Genomic DNA, 21,469 nt, shown 5'->3' with positions numbered 1-21,469 from the left:
GTATGGCATGGCTTTGCAAAATGGAGTGATAGCCTTCCTTCTTCAAGATCCCTTTTACCCTGTACAAATCTCCCACTTTACCACCACCAAAGCACCCCCAGACCATCACATTGCCTCCACCATGCTTGACAGAAGGCATCAAGCACTCCTCCAGCATCTTTTCACTGTTTCTGCATCTCACGAATGTTCTTGTTTGTGATCCGAACACCTCAAACTTAGATTTGTCTGTCCATAACACTTTTTTCCAATCTTCCTCTGCCCAAGTCTGTGTTATTTGCCCATCTTAATCTTTTTTTTTTTTACGGTCTGAGATATAGATTTTTCTCCCTCTGCACACATCAACAACAGTCACCCACGAAGCGTCGTTACCCATCGCTCCACAAAAGCCGCTGCCCTTGCAGAGCAAGGGGAACCACTACTTCTAGGTTTCAGAGCAAGTGACGTAACCGACTGAAAGGCTGCTAGCTCACACCACCGCTAACTAGCTAGCCATTTCACATCCGTTACACTAACATAATTGCAAAAGGATTTTCTAATGATCAATTAGCCCTTTAAAAATGATAAACTTGGAGAATATAGAATATATTTTTTATTTGTTTAACCCTTTTTTTGGTTACTACATGGTTCCATATGAGTTATTTCATAGTTTTGATGTCTCCACTATTATTCTACAACGTATACAATAGTTAAAATAAAGAAAAAACATGAATTTGTAGGTGTGTCCAAACAATTGACCGGTACTGTATATGCATTGTGGTGGAGAACTGATCCTAGATCTGTACAAAGGCACAACATCTACAGCAGAAACAACTGTCTGTGTTAGAGAGCACATAAAACGAACTGATCCTAGATCTGTACAAAGCATAACATCTACAGCAGGAACAACTGTCTGTGTTAAAAGGCCCAGCTGGATTGAATTGAGCTGTTTAAATGACATATTTGAATGTTAAAGGATTTGTTCTGTTTGTCAATACAAGACAGGATCTGTGGAGGCTTGGCCTATTAGTGGTAGATTTGGGGAGAATTTGACATGTCAGTTGGAATAGTGATAGCTTTTGGAGAGACCCTTGTCACTACAGCCAATCAGTGGCAGATTCCCTTCCCCCACATCTCAGCAGTTCTGTTACTCACAACACTTCCTGCTTTCCTCAACAATGGAAAAGCCACTGAATAAAGCCTTGCCATTTTTTACAATTAGGAAATAATATGTCATGTGTTACTCGTACTCAGCAGCATTTGAATGGTTAGAAATAATATGTCATGTTTTACTCGTACCTCAGCCAGCATTGTGAATGGTTAGGAAATAATATGTCATGTTTACTCGTACCTCAGCCAGCATTGTGAATGGTTAGGAATAATATGTCATGTTTACTCGTACCTCAGCCAGCATTGTGAATGGTTAGGAAATAATATGTCATGTTTTACTCGTACCTCAGCCAGCTTGTGAATGGTTAGGAAATAATATGTTATGATTTACTCGTACCTCAGCCAGCATTGTGAATGGTTAGGAAATAATATGTCATGATTTACTCGTACCTCAGCCAGCATTGTGAATGGTTAGGAATAATATGTCATGATTTACTCGTACCTCAGCCAGCATAGTGCATGGTTAGGAAATAATATGTCATGTTTTACTCGTACCTCAGCCAGCATAGTGCATGGTTAGGAAATAATATGTCATGTTTTACTCGTACCTCAGCCAGCATTGTGAATGGTTAGGAAATAATATGTCATGTTTACTCGTACCTCAGCCAGCATTGTGAATGGTTAGGAAATAATATGTCATGATTTACTCGTACCTCAGCCAGCATTGTGAATGGTTAGGAAATAATATGTTATGATTACTCGTACCTCAGCCAGCAGTTGAATGGTAGAAATAATATGTCATGATTTACTCGTACCTCAGCCAGCATTGTGAATGGTTGGAAATAATATGGCATGATTTACTCGTACCTCAGCCAGCATTGTGAATGGTTAGGAAAATAATATGTCATGTTTTACTCGTACCTCAGCCAGCATTGTGAATGGTTAGGAAATAATATGTCATGTTTACTCGTACCTCAGCCAGCATTGTGAATGGTTAGGAAATAAGATTATGATTTACTCGTACCTCAGCCAGCATTGTGAATGGTTAGGAAATAATATGTCATGATTTACTCGTACCTCAGCCAGCATTGTGAATGGTTAGGAAATAATATGTCATTTACTCGTACCTCAGCCAGCATTGTGAATGGTTAGGAAATAATATGTCATGTTTTACTCGTACCTCAGCCAGCATTGTGAATGGTTAGGAAATAATATGTCATGTTTTCTCGTACCTCAGCCAGCATTGTGAATGGTTAGGAAATAATATGTTATGATTTACTCGTACCTCAGGCCAGCATTGTGAATGGTTAGGAAATAATATGTCATGATTTACTCGTACCTCAGCCAGCATAGTGCATGGTTAGGAAATAATATGTCATGTTTTACTCGTACCTCAGCCAGCATTGTGAATGGTGTTTGATGCAGTGACAAACTTAGACCATGGCAGTTAAATCTAATACTTAGGTGTTTTTAGTCATGCATGAAAGGTCTGGGGTGGTTCTGTGGTTATAAGTTACTGACCTTGGAATACATTTCTGGCATGCTGGCAGGGTCTGAATCAACCAATGACCACCTGGCACACTCCGGGTCTGAATCAAACCCAATGTCCACCTGGCACACTGGCAGGGTCTGAATCAAACCCAATGTCCACCTGGCACACTGCAGGGTCTGAATCAAACCCAATGTCCACCTGGCCACACTGACAGGGTCTTAATCAACCCAATGTCCACCTGTCACACCTGACAGGGTCTGAATCAAACCCAATGTTAAGGGGAGGGAAGATTGGGTAGTATACATCTACATGATGTATTGTTACACCATGTAGGAGCAGCATAGACCTATTCTGTTCATTATATACATCTACATGATGTATTGTTACACCATGTAGGAGCAGTATAGACCTAGTCTGTTCATTATATACATCTACATGATGTATTGTTACACCATGTAGGAGCAGTATAGACCTATTCTGTTCATTATATACATCTACATGATGTATTCTTACACCATGTAGGAGCAGTGTAGACCTACAGTAGCTAGCTACTTATTTAGATGTAGTATGACTTAATGAAACTGCCTTAAATGTGCTGTAGTAAACCTTTTTTATTCTCACTAATCAATCAACACATTCCTGTCTTTGTATGTCTCAATATAATAGTATTATTTAATTAAATCCATTTAAAACAATCTTTGTCTGTACATAACATATTAATTTTCTTAACTGCGTTTCCCACTCCAGTCAGCTGACGGCGATGTGCGTCTTTCAGGCGACGCTGCCAGCGTGACGTATAATTTAGTGGACGGTTCTTCATAAACATCTCGTCAACCACCTCGGTAGCTTGCTAGCCAACATAGCCGAAAGATTCAAGCTATTTATACGCTTTTGGTCTATATTAGCTATTGTGTTCTAAACACACTGCTGTCGTATCTACTTGTTAACCTATTTAATGTAATACTTGCGTTGTTTTTATTAGTCAGCTATAGTAGCTGGCTGGTTAAGTTAGCACTAGCCTAGTCGCTAATGATAGCTAGCTAGCTAACATCCCCGACCATGAGCTCCCTAAACTACTCCCCTCCTGTTAAAGAAGAGGCTGTCTGCTGGACGGAGAAAGAAGCTCTGGGGCTGAACATTGTCGTGAAAGAGGAGAAGGAAGAAGAGGATGTCACAGTAAAACAAGAAGTAGAGAGAGAGGCTGTTACGGTGAAAGAAGAGGAAGACACGTTCAGAGTAAAAGAGGAGGGGGAGTATGTTATGGTGAAAGAAGAGGAGGAGGATAAAGATGTCGTTTTTGGAGTGAAGAAGGAAGGAGAGATTACTGTCACATTGGAAGATGAAGAGGAGGAGATAGAAGATCTGAATAACACCAGTAAGTACCGCTTTAAATGTGTTTTTAACTTAGGATATTCGGGGTTCGCTCCTCAATACCTCTTCAACGGAGGGCCATAGGATGATGACTGATATGTCTAGAATCAGACGACGTAGAGAGCAAGCTACCCCTTGTTTTCTTTGTTCCGTTTCCAAAAAGTGACTTAACATATATATTGAGAAGGGTCTATCTGCTGACAACTACTGTGGGATCCCCTCCTTTGTTGTAAGCTCTACACATATTCCTCTCCTTTGATTTCTTAAAAATATTAATTTGAGATATTTAATGTTTTATTTACTACATTTTTGTAGCTTCCTGTCCACATCACATTGAGATCTACAGCCAGTTTGGGTGATGTCACTGATCTCGCTCAGTAACGCCCATTATAATGCTACCAGGGTTTCCGTGACGGGGAAGATTTTAGTTTACTGGCTGTTTTGAGAACTTTACTAGACACATATTGGGTGCATAACCCATTAGGGTTGTTCACCCACGGTGCTCAGAATGACAGAAATCACATTTAGATGAGGGTAATGGATCTGAACAGAACATGGACCTCCTGTAATGAAGCAGTTTGTGCCTTTCGTTTCTGGACAACGGAATAAAGTTGGTATGAAAACCAATAGAACAGGAGAGAAATGGCATAGTGGTGGGTCTAATATAACAGGAGAGAAATGACATAGTGGTGGGTTCAGTTAGAAACAGGAGAGAGAATGACAGTGGTGGTCTAATTAGAACAGAGTAGAAATGACATAGTGGTGGGTCAATAGAACAGGAGAGAAATGCATAGTGGTGGGTCTAATAGAACAGGGAGAAATGCATAGTGGTGGGTCTAATAGAACAGAGAGAAATGGCATAGTGGTGGGTCAGTAGAACAGGAGAGAAATGCAAGTGGTGGGTCCAGTAGAACAGGAGAGAAATGGCATAGTGGTGGGTCTAATAGAACAGAGAGAGAAATGGCATAGTGTGGGGTCTAATGAAACAGGAGAGAAATGGCATAGTGGTGGGTTCAGTAGAACAGGAGAGAAGAAATGACATAGTGGGGTCTAATAGAACAGGAGAGAAATGGCATAGTGGTGGTCTAATAGAACAGGAGAAAATGGCATAGTGGTGGGTCAATAGAACAGGAGAGAAATGGCATAGTGGTGGTCCAGTAGAACAGGAGGAAAATGGCATAGTGTGGGTCTAATAGAACAGGAGAGAAATGGCATAGTGGTGGTCTAATAGAACAGGAGAGAAATGGCATAGTGGTGGGTTCAGTAGAACAGGAGAGAAATGGCATAGTGGTGGGTCAGTCTAGAACAGGAGAGAAATGGCATAGTGGTGGGTCTAAATAGAACAGGAGAGAAATGGCATAGTGGTGGGTTCAGTAGAACAGGATAGAAATGACATAGTGGTGGGTCTAATAGAACAGGATAGAAATGACATAGTGGTGGGTCTAATAGAACAGAGAGAAATGGCATAGTGGTGGTTCTAATAGAACAGGAGAGAAATGGCATAGTGGTGGGTCTAATAGAGCAGGAGAGAAATGGCATAGTGGTGGGTCCAGTAGAACAGGAGAGAAATATGGCATAGTGGTGGCTCCAGTAGAACAGGAGAGAAATGGCATAGTGGTGGGTCCAATAGAACAGGAGAGAAAATGGCATAGTGGTGGGTCCAGTAGAACAGTGAGAGAATGGCATAGTGGTGGTACAGTAGAACGGGAGAGAAAATGGCATAGTGGTGGGGTCCAGTAGAACAGGAGAGAAATGGCATAGTGGTGGGTCTAGTAGAACAGGAGAGAAATGGCATAGTGGTGGGTCTAATAGACAGGGAGAAATGGCATAGTGGTGGTCTAATAGAACGGAGAGAATGGCATAGTGGTGGGTCCAGTAGAACAGGAGAGAAATTACATAGTGGTGGGTCCAACAAGTAAATAAATTGAAATAAATTTGCCCAAATTGTATAATTACTCCTGTCTATACAGAAATAAATAACTTACCAGAAAGCATGACGTTGCCCACAGGGAATCAGGGATCATTAGCTTCTTTAAAAAAAGACCTGTGTATGGTTTCAAACCACAGGCATAAGCCTACAAGCTTATTTGGGCCAGTGGTGTGGCAATAGGCTTCACTGATTATTGAGGTTCGGCTGTCAGTGAAAAGCATCTCAAATATGTGTGGAAGATAATGTATCTTGAGTATTATTTAAAATGTTGAGACAAGAAGGGGGGGGTTGTGTGGTGAAGATATAGGTGAGTTCTCTCTTCAGAATGTCTCCGCTGGCTTCCACCAATTCTTGCCCTTTCATTGTTTCATTGTGTGAATTGTTTCATTGTGTGAATTCTTGGCCATGTTCTGTTATTTTCTCACCCGGCACAGCCAGAAGAGGACTGGCCACCCCTCATAGCCTGGTTCCTCTAGTTTCTTCCTACGATTTGGCCTTTCTAGGGAGTTTGTTCCTAGCCACCGTGCTTCTACACCTGCATTGCTTGCTGTTTGGGGTTTTAGGCTGGGTTCTGTACAGCACTTCGAGATATTAGCTGATGTACGAAGGGCTATATAAAATAAACTTGATTTGAATTGATTGCCCTTAGATTGAGTTTATTATATCAATTCCCCTTACAAATGTCACCAGTAGTAAATGTACCGTTAATTCCTGTCATTTGGTTACATTCATTTCTGTTAATGCATGTATTAATTAGAGTATTTTTTTTTTACCTTTATTTAACCAGGTAGGCCAGTTGAGAACAAGTTGTAATTTACAACTGCGACCTGGCCAAATAAAGCAAAGCAGTGCACAAAACAAACAACACAGAGTACACACAAAAAAAAAATAAAATAAAAAATCTATGTACAGTGTGTGCAAATGTAGGAGGGAGTAGCAATAAATAGGCCATAGAGGCAAAATAATTACAATTTAGCATTAACACTGGAGTGATAGATGTGCAGATGATGATGTGCAAGTAGAGATACTTGGTGCAAAAGAGCAAGAGGATAAATAACAATAAGGGATGAGGAGGTTGGGTGTGCTATTTACAGATTGGCTGTGTGCAGGTGCAGTGATCGGTAAGCTGCTCAGACAGCTGATGCTTAAAGTTAGTAGGGAGATATGACTCCAGCTTCAGTGATTTTTGAAATTCGTTCCAGTCATTGGCACCAGAGAACTGGAAATAAAGGCGGCCAAAGTAAGTGTTGGCTTTGGGTATGACCAGTGAGAAATACCTGCTGGAGCGCGTGCTACGGGTGGGTGTTGCTATGGTGACCAGTGAGCTGAGATACGGCAGGACTTTACCTAGCAAAGACTTATGGATGACCTGGAGCCAGTGGGTTTTGATGGCGATTATGTAGTGAGGCCAGCCAACGAGAGCATATAAATTACCCACACAAACTTAATTAAACTCCTCTTCTGGATTATCTCAGCAAAAAGAGGGGAGAGGGAAACATCTTTACTCTGTTCAGCAATCTGCTGCTTCCGAGAAACATCTTTACTCTGTTCAGCAATATGCTGCCTTCCGAGAAACATCTTTACTCTGTTCATCAATCAGTTGTTTCCTAGAAACATCTTTACTCTGTTCAGCAAGCCTGCTTCTAGAAACATCTTTACTCTGTTCATCAATCAGCTGCTTCCTAGAAACATCTTTACTCTGTTCATCAATCAGCTGCTTCCTAGAAACATCTTTACTCTGTTCAGCAAGCTACTGCTCTAGAAACATCTTTACTCTGTTCATCAATCTACTGCTTCCTAGAAACATCTTTACTCTGTCATCAATCTACTGCTTCTAGAAAATCTTTACTCTGTTCAGCAAGCTACTGCTTTCTAGAAACATCTTTACTCTGTTCATCAATCAGCTGCTTCCTAGAAACATCTTTACTCTGTTCAGCAAGCTACTGCTTCCTAGAAACATCTTTACTCTGTTCATCAACTACTGCTTCCTAGAAACATCTTTACTCTGTTCAGCAAGCTACTGCTTCTAGAAACATCTTTACTCTGTTCATCAATCTACTGCTTCCTAGAACATCTTTTACTCTGTTCATCAATCTACTGCTTCCTAGAAACATCTTTACTCTGTTCAGCAAGCTACTGCTTCCTAGAAACATCTTACTCTGTTCATCAATCAGCTGCTTCCTAGAAACATCTTTACTCTGTTCAGCAAGCTACTGCTTCCTAGAAAACATCTTTACTCTGATCAGCAAGCTACTGCTTCCTAGACATCCAAGTGTCAAACTGTAGATCCTCTCTTCATCAGAGGTTCTACAAACTCTCAACTTTGGGTTTTCAAAGGAGAGGTCAACTCAGGAGGTTTACCAAAATCAGGATCACCCATAAACGTCTCAGACAGATCGACCATGGTGGATCGCTGACATCCTCAACACTAGACTTGCTCCCGGTGACTCTCTTAGACAGAGCACGTGTAACGGCACATGCTGGGAACACTGTAGGGTACTTTTCTGATAACCCATCAGGTTCCTCAATTCTGAGTTCCTTACAAACGACAGGATTTGGCACAAACTTCCCTCCAGCCAAATCATTTCCCAATATGAATGAGACCCCCTACTAACACACTGGAAACAGTTGCTGGGAGTGTTCAAAGGCAAAAACACCCTCCAACATGAAGGGCTTCCCAGTATAGTACTGTAGAAACACCCTCCAACTATGAAGGGCTTCCCCAGTATAGTACTGTAGAAACACCCTCCAACGTGAAGGGCTTCCCCAGTATAGTTCTGTAGAAACACATGGAACAACAGTAACCATAGTAACACATTGGATAACATTCACAACATTAAACTACAGTAACCATAGTAACATTGTTTCCCCCCARAATCTAAAGGAAGTTTGTTCTGAAGTGTCTGTCCTGTATCTGAGATATATATAAAATAAATGTATAACTATATTTTTTACATGTCTTTAACCCCTTATTTATGTCACTAAAGTCTTTCCACATTTTGTTACGTTACAGCCTTATTCTACTATGGATTAAATAAATAACAATCCTCATCAATTTACAGTCGTGGCCAAAAGTTTTGAGAATGACACAAATATTAATTTCCACAAAGTTTGCTGCTTCAGTGTCTTTAGATATTTTTGTCAGAGGCTTTTATTGAAAGGCTTTTATTGACAATTACATGAAGTTTATGCAAAGAGTCAATATTTCCAGTGTTGACACTTCTTTTTCAAGACCTCTGCGATCCGCCCTGGCATGCTGTCAATTAACTTCTGGGCCAAATCCTGCTGATGGCAGCCGATTCTTGCATAATCAATGCTTGGAGTTTGTCAGAATTTGTGGATTTTTGTTTGTCCACCCGCCTCTTGAGGATTGACCACAAGTTCTCAATGGGATTAAAGTCTGGGAAGTTTCCTGGCCATGGACCCAAAATATTGATGTTTTGTTCCCCGAGCCACTTAGTTATCACTTTTGCCTTATGGCAAGGTGCTCCATCATGCTGGAAAAGGAATTGTTCGTCACCAAACTGTTCCTGGAGGGTTGGGAGAAGTTGCTCTCGGAGGATGTGTTGGTACCATTCTTTATTCATGGCTGTGTTCTTAGGCAAAATTGTGAGTGAGCCCACTCCCTTGGCTGAGAAGCAACCCCACACRTGAATGGTCTCAGGATGCTTTACTGTTGGCATGACACAGGACTGATGGTAGCGCTCACCTTGTCTTCTCCGGACAAGCTTTTTTCCGGATGCCCCAAACAATCGGAATTGGGATTCATCAGAGAAAATGACTTTACCCCAGTCCTCAGCAGTCCAATCCCTGTACCTTTTGCAGAATATCAGTCTGTCCCTGATGTTTTTCCTGGAGAGAAGTTGGTTCTTTACTGCCCTTCTTGACACCAGGCCATTCTCCAAAAGTCTTCGCCTCACTGTGCGTGCAGATGCACTCACACCTRCCTGCTGCCATTCCTGAGCAAGCTCTGTACTGGTGGTGCCCCGATCCCACAGCTGAATCACCTTTAGGAGACGGTCCTGGCGGTTGCTGGACTTTCTTGGGCGCCCTGAAGCTTTCTTCACAACAATTGAACAGCTCTCCTTGAAGTTCTTGATGATCCGATAAATGGTTGATTTAGGTGCAATCTTACTGGCAGCAATATCCTTGCCTGTGAAGCCATTTTTGTGCAAAGCAATGATGACGGCACGTGTTTCCTTGCAGGTAACCATGATTGACAGAGGAAGAACAATGATTCCAAGCACCACCCTCCTTTTGAAGCTTACAGTCTTATTTCGAACTCAATCAGCATGACAGAGTGATCTCCAGCCTTGTCCTCGTCAACACTCACACCTGTTGTTAACAGAGGAATCACTGACATGTCAGCTGGTCCTTTTGTGGCAAGGCTGAAATGAGTGGAAATGTTTTTGGGATTCAGTTAATTTGCATGGCAAAGAGGGACTTTGCAATTAATTGCAATTCATCTGATCACTCTTTCATAACATTCTGGAGTATATGCAAATTGCCATCATACAAACTGAGGCAGCAGACTTGGTTGAACATTTTAATTTGTTGTCATTCTCAAAACTTTTGGCCACGACTGTACACACAACACCTCATAATGAAAAAATCTAAAATAGGTTTGTAGAAAACATGTCACATTTATTAAAAAAAAAAACAGATCCTTAATTTACGTAAGTATTCAGACCGTTTGCTATGAGACTTGAAATTGATCTCAGGTGCATACTGTTTCCGTTGATCATCCTTGAATGTTTCTACAACTTGATTGGAGTCCACCTGTGGTAAATTCAATTGATTGGACATGATTTGGAAAGACACACACCTGTCTGGCTACCACAGCATTCTGAAGCGATATGCCATCCCATCTGGTTTGCGCTTAGTGGGACTATCATTTGTTGTTTTCAACAGGACAATGCCCCAACACACCTCCAGGCTGTGTAAGGGCTATTTGACCAAGAAGGAGATTGATGGAGTGGCTGCGTCAGATGACCTGGCCTCCACAATCACCTGACCTCAACCCAATTGAGATGGTTTGGGATGAGTTGAACCGCAGAGTGAAGGAAAAGCAGCCAACAAGTGCTCAGCATGTGGGAACTCCTTCAAGACTTTTGGAAAAGCATTCCAGGTAAGCTGGTTGACACTGCCAAGAGGTGTGCAAAGCTGTCATCAAGGCAAAGGGTGGCTACTTTGAAAGAATCTAAAATATATTTTGATTTGTTTACCACTTTTGGTTACATGATTCCATATTGTGTTATTTCATAGTTGTCATGTCTTCACTATTATTCTACAATGTAGAAAATAGTAAAAATAAAGAAAAACCCATGAATGACTAGGTGTGTCCAAACTTTTGACTGATACTGTATATCTCATGAATGTTTCAAAAACATTTTTCAAAAAGTCACTTTTTTACCACTTCTTCCATATGCAAACATGTAAGGAACACTTTTTTTTTAATCAAAAGTGATGCTGTCAAAAATGTATTGAATTCAAATGGATTTACCCAGCCTACAAAGCACTACAGCCACTCTGTGATGACCAGTTCTGCTCTTTTATTGAGGGATCTAGTCTAGATTAAACCTCATAGTAAGGCAGTTTTATCATGTGGAGGTTTCATTTAGGTCTCTGTATAACTAGATACTTTTTGTCTTTGACAGGAGAAAGAGCAGACTCTCAATATGACAGCAGGAAGAGTCCTTCAGGGGAACCAGACCCAGAGACGCCCCAACCAGCGAGACAACACCACTGCTCCCACTGTGAAAAGAGTTTTCGCTGGTTAGGGAACCTAAAACGCCATGAGAGGACTCACACAGGAGAAAAGCCATACCACTGCTTCCAATGTGAAAAGAGATTTTCCGGATCAGGGGACTTAAAAGCTCACGAGAGAACACACACAGGAGAAAAGCCTTTCCAATGTTCCCAGTGTGGAAAGAGTTTTATTCAGTTAGGAAGCCTGAAGGAGCATGAGTGGACGCACACAGGAGAAAAGCCTTATCACTGTTCCCAGTGTGGAAAGAGTTTTACTGTGTTAAATAACCTGAAACGGCATGAGAGAATACACACAGGAGAAAAGCCATTCCAGTGTTCCCATTGTGGAAAGAGTTTTATTCAGAGAGGGCACCTACAAGAGCATGAGAGAATGCACACAGGAGAAAAGCCTTACCACTGCTCCCAGTGTAAAAATAGGTTTTCACGAGTAGGGGACCTAAAAGCTCATGAGAGGACACACACAGGATTAAAGCCTTACCACTGCTTCTTATGTGAAAAKAGATTTTCCCGATCAGGGGACCTAAAAGCTCATGAGAGGATCCACACAGGAGAAAAGCCTTTCCAATGTTCCCAGTGTGGAAAGAGTTTTACCCTGTTAGCTAACCTGAGAAGGCATGAGAGAATACACACAGGAGCAAAGCCTCATCACTGTTCCCACTGTGGAATGAGTTTTATTCAGTTAGCAAGCCTGAAGGCACATGAGTGGACACACACAGAAGAAAAGCCTTTCCAGTGTTCCCAGTGTASAAAGATTTTTACCCTGTTAGCTAACCTGAAAAGGCATGAGAGAATACACACAGGAGAAAAGCCTTACCACTGCTTTCAGTGTGAAAAGAGATTTTCCCGATCAGGGGACCTAAAAGCTCATGAGTGGACACACACAGGAGAAGAACCTTTCCATTGTTCCCAGTGTAGAAAGCGTTTTACTGTGTTAGCTAACCTGAAAAGGCATGAGAGAATACACACAGGAGAAAAGCCTCATCACTGTTCCCACTGTGGAATGAGTTTTATTCAGTCAAGGAGCCTGAAGGAGCATGAGTGGACACACACAGGAGAAAAGCCTTTCCAATGTTCCCAGTGTGGAAAGAGTTTTATTGTGTTAAGTAACCTAAAAAGGCATGAGAGAATACACACAGGAGAAAAGCCATTCCAATGTTCCCATTGTGGAAACAGTTTTACTCAGAGAGGGCACCTAAAAGAGCATGAGAGAATACACACAGGAGAAAAGCCTTACCACTGCTCCCAGTGTAAAAATAGGTTTTCCCGAGTAGGGGACCTAAAAGCTCATGAGAGGACACACACGGGAGAAAAGCCTTTCCAATGTTGCCAGTGTAGAAAGAGTTTTACTGTGTTAGCTACTCTGAAAAGGCATGAGAAAATACACACAGAAGAAAAGCCGGGCACCGAAGACGTGGATGTCGATTAAGGCAGTCCCCCGCACCTCTCTGATTCAGAGTGGTTGGGTTAAATGCGGAAGACACATGTCAGTTGAATGCATTCAGTTGTACAGCTGACTAGGTATCTCTCTTTCCCATTCCCTATTATAGAGCTCTGCTCAGCCTATAAACATGAAAGCAAGGTTAGATTTTATGTTCTACATTATTATTATTATTAAGGCAGCCACCAAGTTATGAAAATGATGGTATGTTCTGAAAACTGACTTCAGGTTTTTGAGGATTCTAGCCTTGCAGAAAGACAGTTTTATTTTATGGAGGTTTAATTCAGTTCTCTTTTTAGTATTTAACTAAATACTCTGTCTTTGGTAGGAGAGGGACCAGACTTATCACTGTTCCCACTGTGGAATGAGTTCTCTTCAGTTAGGGAGCCGGAAGAAGCATGAGTGGACAAACACAGGAGAAACGCTGCTCCCAGCGTAAAAACAGATTTAAACGAGTAGGAGACCTTAAAGCTCATGAGATAATACACACAGGAGAAAAGCCTTTCCAATGCTCCCAGTGTGGAAAGAGTTTTATCTGGTTAAGGAGCCTGAAGGAGCATGAGAGAATACACACTGAAAAAGCCCTATCACTGCTCTCTCTCTGTGTGGAAGGACATTTTCCCAGTCAGAGAACCTGACATCACATGAAAGAATAGAAAGGCTGTATTCTGACTTATATTTTTGACTGAGAATTTGTGTTTTTGTTTTGTGCCACAAAATCATATTGTTTAGGATTATACCTGTCTATATAAGGTCCCACAGTTTACAGTGCATGTCAGCAAATTCCAAGCCATGAGGTCGAAGAAATTGTCCGTAGAGCTGAGACAGGATTGTGTCGAGGCACAGATCTGGGGAAGGGTACCAAAAAATGTCTGCAGAATTGAAGGTCCCCAAGAACACAGTGGCCGCCATCATTCTTAAATGGAAGAGAGGCCAGACGGAAGCCACTCCTCAGTAAAAGGCACATGACAGCCCACTTGGAGTTTGCCAAAAGGCACCTAAAGACTCTTAGACCATGAGAAACAAGATTCTCTGGTCTGATTAAACCAAGATTGAACTCTTTGGCCTGACTGCCAAGCGGCTCGCCTGGCGTAAAGCATGGTGGTGGCAGCATCATGCTGTGGGGATGTTTTTCAGCAGCAGGGACCAGCAGGACTGGGAGAATAGTCAGGATCAAGGGAAAGAGAACAGAGTGCGCAGAGATCCTTGATGAAAACCGCTACAGAGCGCTCAGACCTCAAGACTGGGGTGAAGGTTCACCTACCAAAGGGACAACGACCCTAAGCACACAGCCAAGACAACGCAGGAGTTGCTTCGGGAGAAGTCTCTGAATGACCTTAAGTAGCCCAGCACGAGCCCGGACTTGAACCCGATCGGAGACCTGAAAATAGCTGTGCAGCGACGCTCCCCATCCAACCTGACAAAGCTTGAGGATCAGCAGAGAAGAATGGGAGAAACTCCCCAAATACAGGTGTGCCAAGCTTGTAGCGTATCATACTCCAGAAGACTCGAGGATGTAATCGCTGCCAAAGGTGTTTCAACAAAGTACGTAGTAAACGTCTGAATACTTATGTAGATTTTTCAGTTTATTTTAATAAAGAAATTAAAAAAAAATGTAATCCATTTTAGGATAAGGCTGTAACGTAACAAAATTTGGGAAAAGTGAAGGGGTTTGAGTACTTTCCGAATGCACTGTGTTGTTGCATCATGTAGGAGCAGTATAGACCTAGTCTGTCCATTATATACATCTACATGATGTATTGTTACACCATGTAGGAGCAGTATAGACCTAGTCTGTCCATTATATACATCTACATGATGTATTGTTACACCATGTAGGAGCAGTATAGACCTAGTCTGTTCATTATATACATCTACATTGATTGTTACAATGTAGGAGCAGTATAGACCTAGTCTGTTCATTATATACATCTACATGATGTATTGTTACACCATGTAGGAAGCAGTATAGACCTAGTCTGTCATTATATACATCTACATGATGTATTGTAACCATGTAGGAGCAGTATTAGACCTAGTCTGTTCATTATATACATCTACACGATGTATTGTTACACCACGTAGGAGCAATAGACCTAGTCTGTTCATTATATACATCTACATGATGTATTGTTACACCATGTAGGAGCAGTATAGACCTAGTCTGTCCATTATATACATCTACATGATGTGTTGTTACACCACGTAGGAGCAGTATAGACCTAGTCTGTTCATTATATTATATATGATGTGTTGTTACACCATGTAGGAGCAGTATAGACCTAGTCTGTTCATTATATACATCTACATGATGTATTGTACACCACGTAGGAGCATATAGACCTAGTCTGTTCATGTAGATGTATATAATGATGTGTTGTTACACCATGTAGGAGCAGTTTAGACCTAGTCTGTTCATTAATAACATCTACATGATGTATTGTTACACCATGTAGGAGCAGTATAGACCTAGTCTGTTCATTATATACATCACATGATGATTGTTACACCATGTAGGAGCAGTATAGACCAGTCTGTCATTATATACATCTACATGATGTGATTGTTACACCATGTAGGAGCAGTATAAGACCTAGTCTGTTCATTATATACATCTACATGATGTATTGTTACACCATGTAGGAGCAGTATAGACCTAGTCTGTTCATATTATACATCTACATGTATGTCATATGTGAGCAGTATAGACCTAGTCTGTTCATTATATACATCTACATGATGTATTGTTACACCATGTAGGAGCAGTATAGACCTAGTCTGTCCATTATATACATCTACATGATGTATTGTTACACATGTAGGGAGCAGTATAGACTAGTCTGTTCATTATATACATCTACATGATGTATTGTTCATCATGTAGGAGCAGTATAGACCTAGTCTGTCCATTATATACATCTAATGATGTATTGTTACACCATGTAGGAGCAGTATAGACCTAGTCTGTCCATTATATACATCTACATGATGTATTGTTGCATCATGTAGGAGCAGTATAGACCTAGTCTGTTCATTATATACATCTACATGATGTATTGTTACACCATGTAGGAGCAGTATAGACCTAGTCTGTTCATTATATACATCTACATGATGTATTGTTACACATGTAGGAGCAGTATAGACCTAGTCTGTTCATTAATACATCTACATGATGTATTGTTACACCATGTAGGAGCAGTATAGACCTAGTCTGTCCATTATATACATCTACAATGATGTATGTTACACCATGTAGGAGCAGTATAGACCTAGTCTGTTCATTATATACATCTACATGATGTATTGTTACACCATGTAGGAGCAGTATAGACCTAGTCTGTCCATTATATACATCTACATGATGTATTGTTACATCATGTAGGAGCAGTATAGACCTAGTCTGTCCATTATATACAGTGGGGAGAACAAGTATTTGATACACTGCCGATTTTGCAGGTTTTTCCTACTTACAAAGCATGTAGAGGTCTGTAATTTTTATCATAGGTACACTTCAACTGTAGAGACGGATCTAAAACAAAAATCCAGAAAATCACATTGTATGATTTTTAAATAATTAATTTGCATTTTATTGCATGACATAAGTATTTGATCACCTACCAACCAGTAAAGAATTCCGGCTCTCACAGACCTGTTAGTTTTTCTTTAAGAAGCCCTCCTGTTCTCCACTCATTACCTGTATTAACTGCACCTGTTTGAACTCGTTACCTGTATAAAAGACACCTGTCCACACACAATCAAACAGATTCCAACCTCTCCACAATGGCCAAGACCAGAGAGCTGTGTAAGGACATCAGGGATAAAATTGTAGACCTGCACAAGGCTGGGATGGGCTACAGGACAATAGGCAAGCAGCTTGGTGAGAAGGAAACAACTGTTGGCGCAATTATTAGAAAATGGAAGAAGTTCAAGATGACGGTCAATCACCCTCGGTCTGGGGCTCCATGCAAGATTTCACCTCGTGGGCATCAATGATACATGAGGAAGGTGAGGATCAGCCCAGAACTACACGGCAGGACCTGGTCAATGACCTGAAGAGAGCTGGGACCACAGTCTCAAAGAAAACCATAGTAACACACTACGCCGTCATGATTAAAATCCTGCAGCGCACGCAAGGTCCCCCTGCTTAAGCCAGTGCATGTCCAGGCCTGTCTGAAGTTTGCCAATGACCATCTGGATGATCCAGGAGGAATGGGAGAAGGTCATATGTGTCTGATGAGACAAAAATAGAGCTTTTTGGTCTAACTCCACTCGCCGTGTTTGGAGGAAGAAGAAGTATGAGTACAACCCCAAGAACACCATCCCAACCGTGAAGCATGGAGGTGGAAACATCATTCTTTGGGGATGCTTTTCTGCAAAGGGGACAGGACGACTGCACCGTATTGAGGGGAGGATGGATGGGGCCATGTATCGCGAGATCTTGGCCAACAACCTCCTTCCCTCAGTAAGAGCATTGAAGATGGGTCGTGGCTGGGTCTTCCAGCATGACAACGACACGAAGCACACAGCCATGGCAACTAAGGAGTGGCTCCGTAAGAAGCATCTCAAGGTCCTGGAGTGGCCTAGCCAGTCTCCAGACCTGAACCCAATAGAAAATCTTTGGAGGGAGCTGAAAGTCCGTATTGCCCAGCGACAGCCCCGAAACCTGAAGGACCTGGAGAAGATCTGTAGGGGGAGTGGGCCAAAATCCTGCTGTGCTGCAGGAACCTAGTAAGAACTACAGGAAACGTAATGATCTCTGTAATTGCAAACAAAGGTTCTGTATCAAATATTAAGTTCTGCTTTTTTGATGTATCAAATACTTATGTCATGCAATAAAAGCAAATTAATTACTTAAAAAATCATACAATGTGATTTTCTGGATTTTTGTTTTAGATTCCGTCTCTCATAGTTGAAGTGTACTATGATAATAATTACAGACCTCTACATGCTTTGTAAGTAGGAAAACCTGCAAAATCGGCAGTGTATCAAATACTTGTTCTCCCCACTGACATCTACATGATGTATTGTTGCATCACAGTATAGACCTAGTCTGTTCATTATATACATCTACATGATGTATTGTTACACCATGTAGGAGCAGTATAGACCTAGTCTGTTCATTATATACATCTACACGATGTATTGTTACACCACGTAGGAGCAGTATAGACCTAGTCTGTTCATTATATACATCTACATGATGTATTGTTACACCATGTAGGAGCAGTATAGACCTAGTCTGTCCATTATATACATCTACATGATGTATTGTTACACCATGTAGGAGCAGTATAGACCTAGTCTGTTCATTATATACACTTGTTCTTGTTAACAAATTATAATTTTGACAAGTTGGTTAGGACGTCTATTTTGTGCATGACACAAGTAATTTTTCCAACAATTGTTTACAGACAGATTATTTCACTGTATCACAATTCCAGTGGGTCAGAAGTTTACATACACTAAGTTGATTGTGCCTTTAAACAGCTTGGAAAATTCCAGAAAATTATGTCATGGCTTTAGAAGCTTCTGATAGGCTAATTGACATCATTTGAGTCCATTGGAGGTGTACCTGTGGATGTATTTCAAGGCCTACCTTCAAACTCAATGCCTTTTTGCTTGACATCATGGGGAAATCAGTCAAAAAAAGAAATCAGTCAAGACCTCAGAAAAAAATGGTAGACCTCCACAAGTCTGGTTCATCCTTGGGAGCAATTTCCAAACGCCAGAAGGTACCACGTTCATCTGTACAAACAATAGTACGCAAGTATAAACACCATGGGACCACACAGCTGTCATACCGCTCAGGAAGGAGACGTGTTCTGCCTCCTAGAGATTAACGTACTTTGGTGCGAAAAGAGCAAATCAATCCCAGAACAACAGCAAAGGACCTTGTGAAGATGCTAGAGGAAACGGGTACAAAAGTATCTATATTCACAGTAAAACGAGTCCTATATCGACATAACTTGAAAGGCCGCTCAGCAAGGAAGAAGCCACTGCTCCAAAACCGCCATAAAAAAGTCAGACTACGGTTTGCAACTGCACATGGGGACAAAATTCGTACTTCTTGGAGAAATGTCCTCTGGTCTGATGAAACAAAAATAGAACTGTTTGACCATAATGACCATTGTTTTGTTTGGAGAAAAAGGGCGAGATGAAGAACACCATCCCAACCGTGAAGCATGGGGGTGGCAGCATCATGTTGTGTGGGTGCTTTTCTGCAGGAGGGACTGGTGCACTTCACAAAATAGATGGCATCATGAGGGAGGCAAATGATATGGATATATTGAAGAAACATTTCAAGACATCAGTCAGGAAGTTACAGCTTGGTTGCAAATGGGTCTTCCAAATGGACAATGACCCAAGCATACTTCCAAAGTTGTGGCAAAATGGCTTAAGGACAACAAAGTCAAGGTATTGGAGTGGCCRTCACAAAGCCCTGACCTCAATCCTCTAGAAAATTTGTGGGCAGAACTGAAAAAGTGTGTGCGGGCAAGGAGGCCTACAAACCTGACTCAGTTACACCAGCTCGGTCAGGAGGAATGGGCCAAAATTCACCCATCTTATTGTGGGAAGATTGTGGAAGGCTACCCGAAACGTTTGACCCAAGTTAAACAATTTAAAGGCAATGCTACCAAATACTAATTGAGTGTATGTAAACTTCTGACCTACTTGGAATGTGATGAAAGAAATAAAAGCTGAAATAAATCATTCTCTCTACTATTATTCTGACATTTCACATTCTTAAAATAAAGTGGTGATCCTAACTGACCTGAGACAGGGAATTTTTACTAGGATTAAATGTCAAGAATTGTGAAACTGAGTTTAAATGTATTTGGCTAAGGTGAATGTACACTTACGACTTCAACTGTATATGTACCTAAATGTTTCATATCCATCATTTTTATGATTATAAATTTGATAATAATGGAATATCTACATAGGCGTACAGAGGACCATTATCAGCAACCATCACTCCTGTATTCCAATGGTTCGTTGTGTTAGCTAATCCAAGTTTATCATTTTAAAAGGTTAATTGATCATTAGAAAACCATTTTGCAATTATGTTAGCACAGCTGAAAACTGTTGTGCCGATTTAACAAAGCTTTTGTAAACAGTGGTGTTCTTTAACAAAGCTGAAAACTGTTGTTCTGATTTGAAGAAGCAATAAAATGTAAATAACTTTTTTCTGGGACAAAAGTCCTACTGTATTATAATATAATAATAATATAAATTATATATAGTCCAGTGTTATGGGTCTATATTATTGTTAGGTGAAGTTATGGGTCCTACAGTAGGTCTATGTTGTTAGGGGAAGTTATGGGTCCTACAGTAGGTCTATGTTGTTAGGGGAAGTTATGGGTCTTTCAGTCGGTCTATGTTGTTGTTAGGGGAAGTTATGGGTCCTACAGTAGGTCTATGTTGTTAGGGGAAGTTATGGGTCCTACAGTAGGTCTATGTTGTTAGGGGAAATTATGGGTCTTTCAGTCGGTCTATGTTGTTGTTAGGTGAAGTTATGGGTCTTTCAGTAGGTCTATGTTGTTATTAGGTGAGGTTATGGGTTCTACAGTAGGTCTATGTTGTTAGGTGAAGTTTTGGGCCAATTTGGCATACACTTGGTATACAAACCATCAGTTTCAGGCTGATGGAAAAGCTAGCGAAAGAGCATTTTACTGGTTGAAGTGTTTTTAAGTATACAGCAGTTGATTTGCAACAATAACACACAGCACATTCAAACGAGACTTATTATAATCCAAAAGTAGTGTGAAATGCACTCATATCAGCTCACTTTAATAACTTTCTTCTAGGCTACAATCATCGATGTTTCTACTGATGTGAAAACAAGACAAAATAAGACTTTCTCACTTGAATGTCTTAAGACAATTGTCAAATAATTTTAACATTCATTACAGACGTCAATTGTTGTACAACATGGCTACGCTGTTGGCATCACCTTTCACAGTGGATTTCTGCTGTTGTGGGCCTTTAACCATCTGTCTGACTTTGTTGTTCACGCAGGAGAGATACTTAACTATCGTGGATCCTCTGGGGAGCCTCAACAACCTCATGATGCTGACGAGGCAGAGAAGAGTCTCTCCAGATCAGAACACCTCAAGACACACCTGCAGAGAACCACAGGGAAGAAATCTCATTGCTGCTCTGACTGTGGGAAGAGATTCACCTCCTCAGCAGGCATTACAATTCATCAGAGAATCCACACAGGAGAGAAACCTTATAGCTGTGATCAATGTGGGAAGAGATATCTTACATGTAGCAGTCTGACTAAACACCAGAGAACACACACAGGAGAGAAACTTTTAAGCTGCTCTGACTGTGGAAAGAGTTTTGTTTCTTCGGATGTTCAGTCACACCAGAGAAC

The 21,469-nt window shown here is 41.1% G+C and overlaps 1 protein-coding gene across 3 annotated transcripts; it reads left to right on the top strand.

The window, feature by feature from the left end:
* Window positions 1-3,362: 3,362 nt before the first annotated feature.
* LOC112074651 (zinc finger protein 431-like) lies at window positions 3,363-21,216 on the top strand. Of its 3 annotated transcripts, none has more exons than XM_070440607.1 (3): window positions 3,363-3,953; window positions 11,537-12,895; window positions 13,521-13,594. In XM_070440607.1, exons 1-3 carry the CDS (start codon window positions 3,638-3,640, stop codon window positions 13,523-13,525), a joined length of 1,680 nt encoding a protein of 559 aa, XP_070296708.1. In that variant the 5' UTR covers window positions 3,363-3,637; the 3' UTR covers window positions 13,526-13,594. The 3 variants fall into 3 exon arrangements, with proteins under 3 accessions (XP_070296708.1, XP_023997544.1, XP_070296709.1); XM_070440608.1 differs by lacking the exon at window positions 13,521-13,594 and adding an exon at window positions 21,109-21,216 and having other exon boundaries at window positions 3,377-3,953; window positions 11,537-11,654; XM_024141776.2 differs by lacking the exon at window positions 13,521-13,594 and having other exon boundaries at window positions 11,537-13,471.
* The last annotated feature ends 253 nt before the right edge of the window (window positions 21,217-21,469 follow it).

The sequence above is a fragment of the Salvelinus sp. IW2-2015 genome, unplaced genomic scaffold (genome assembly GCF_002910315.2).
Source record: "Salvelinus sp. IW2-2015 unplaced genomic scaffold, ASM291031v2 Un_scaffold2739, whole genome shotgun sequence".
Lineage (NCBI taxonomy): Eukaryota > Metazoa > Chordata > Actinopteri > Salmoniformes > Salmonidae > Salvelinus > Salvelinus sp. IW2-2015.
This window is presented reverse-complemented; position numbering and strand designations above follow the sequence as displayed.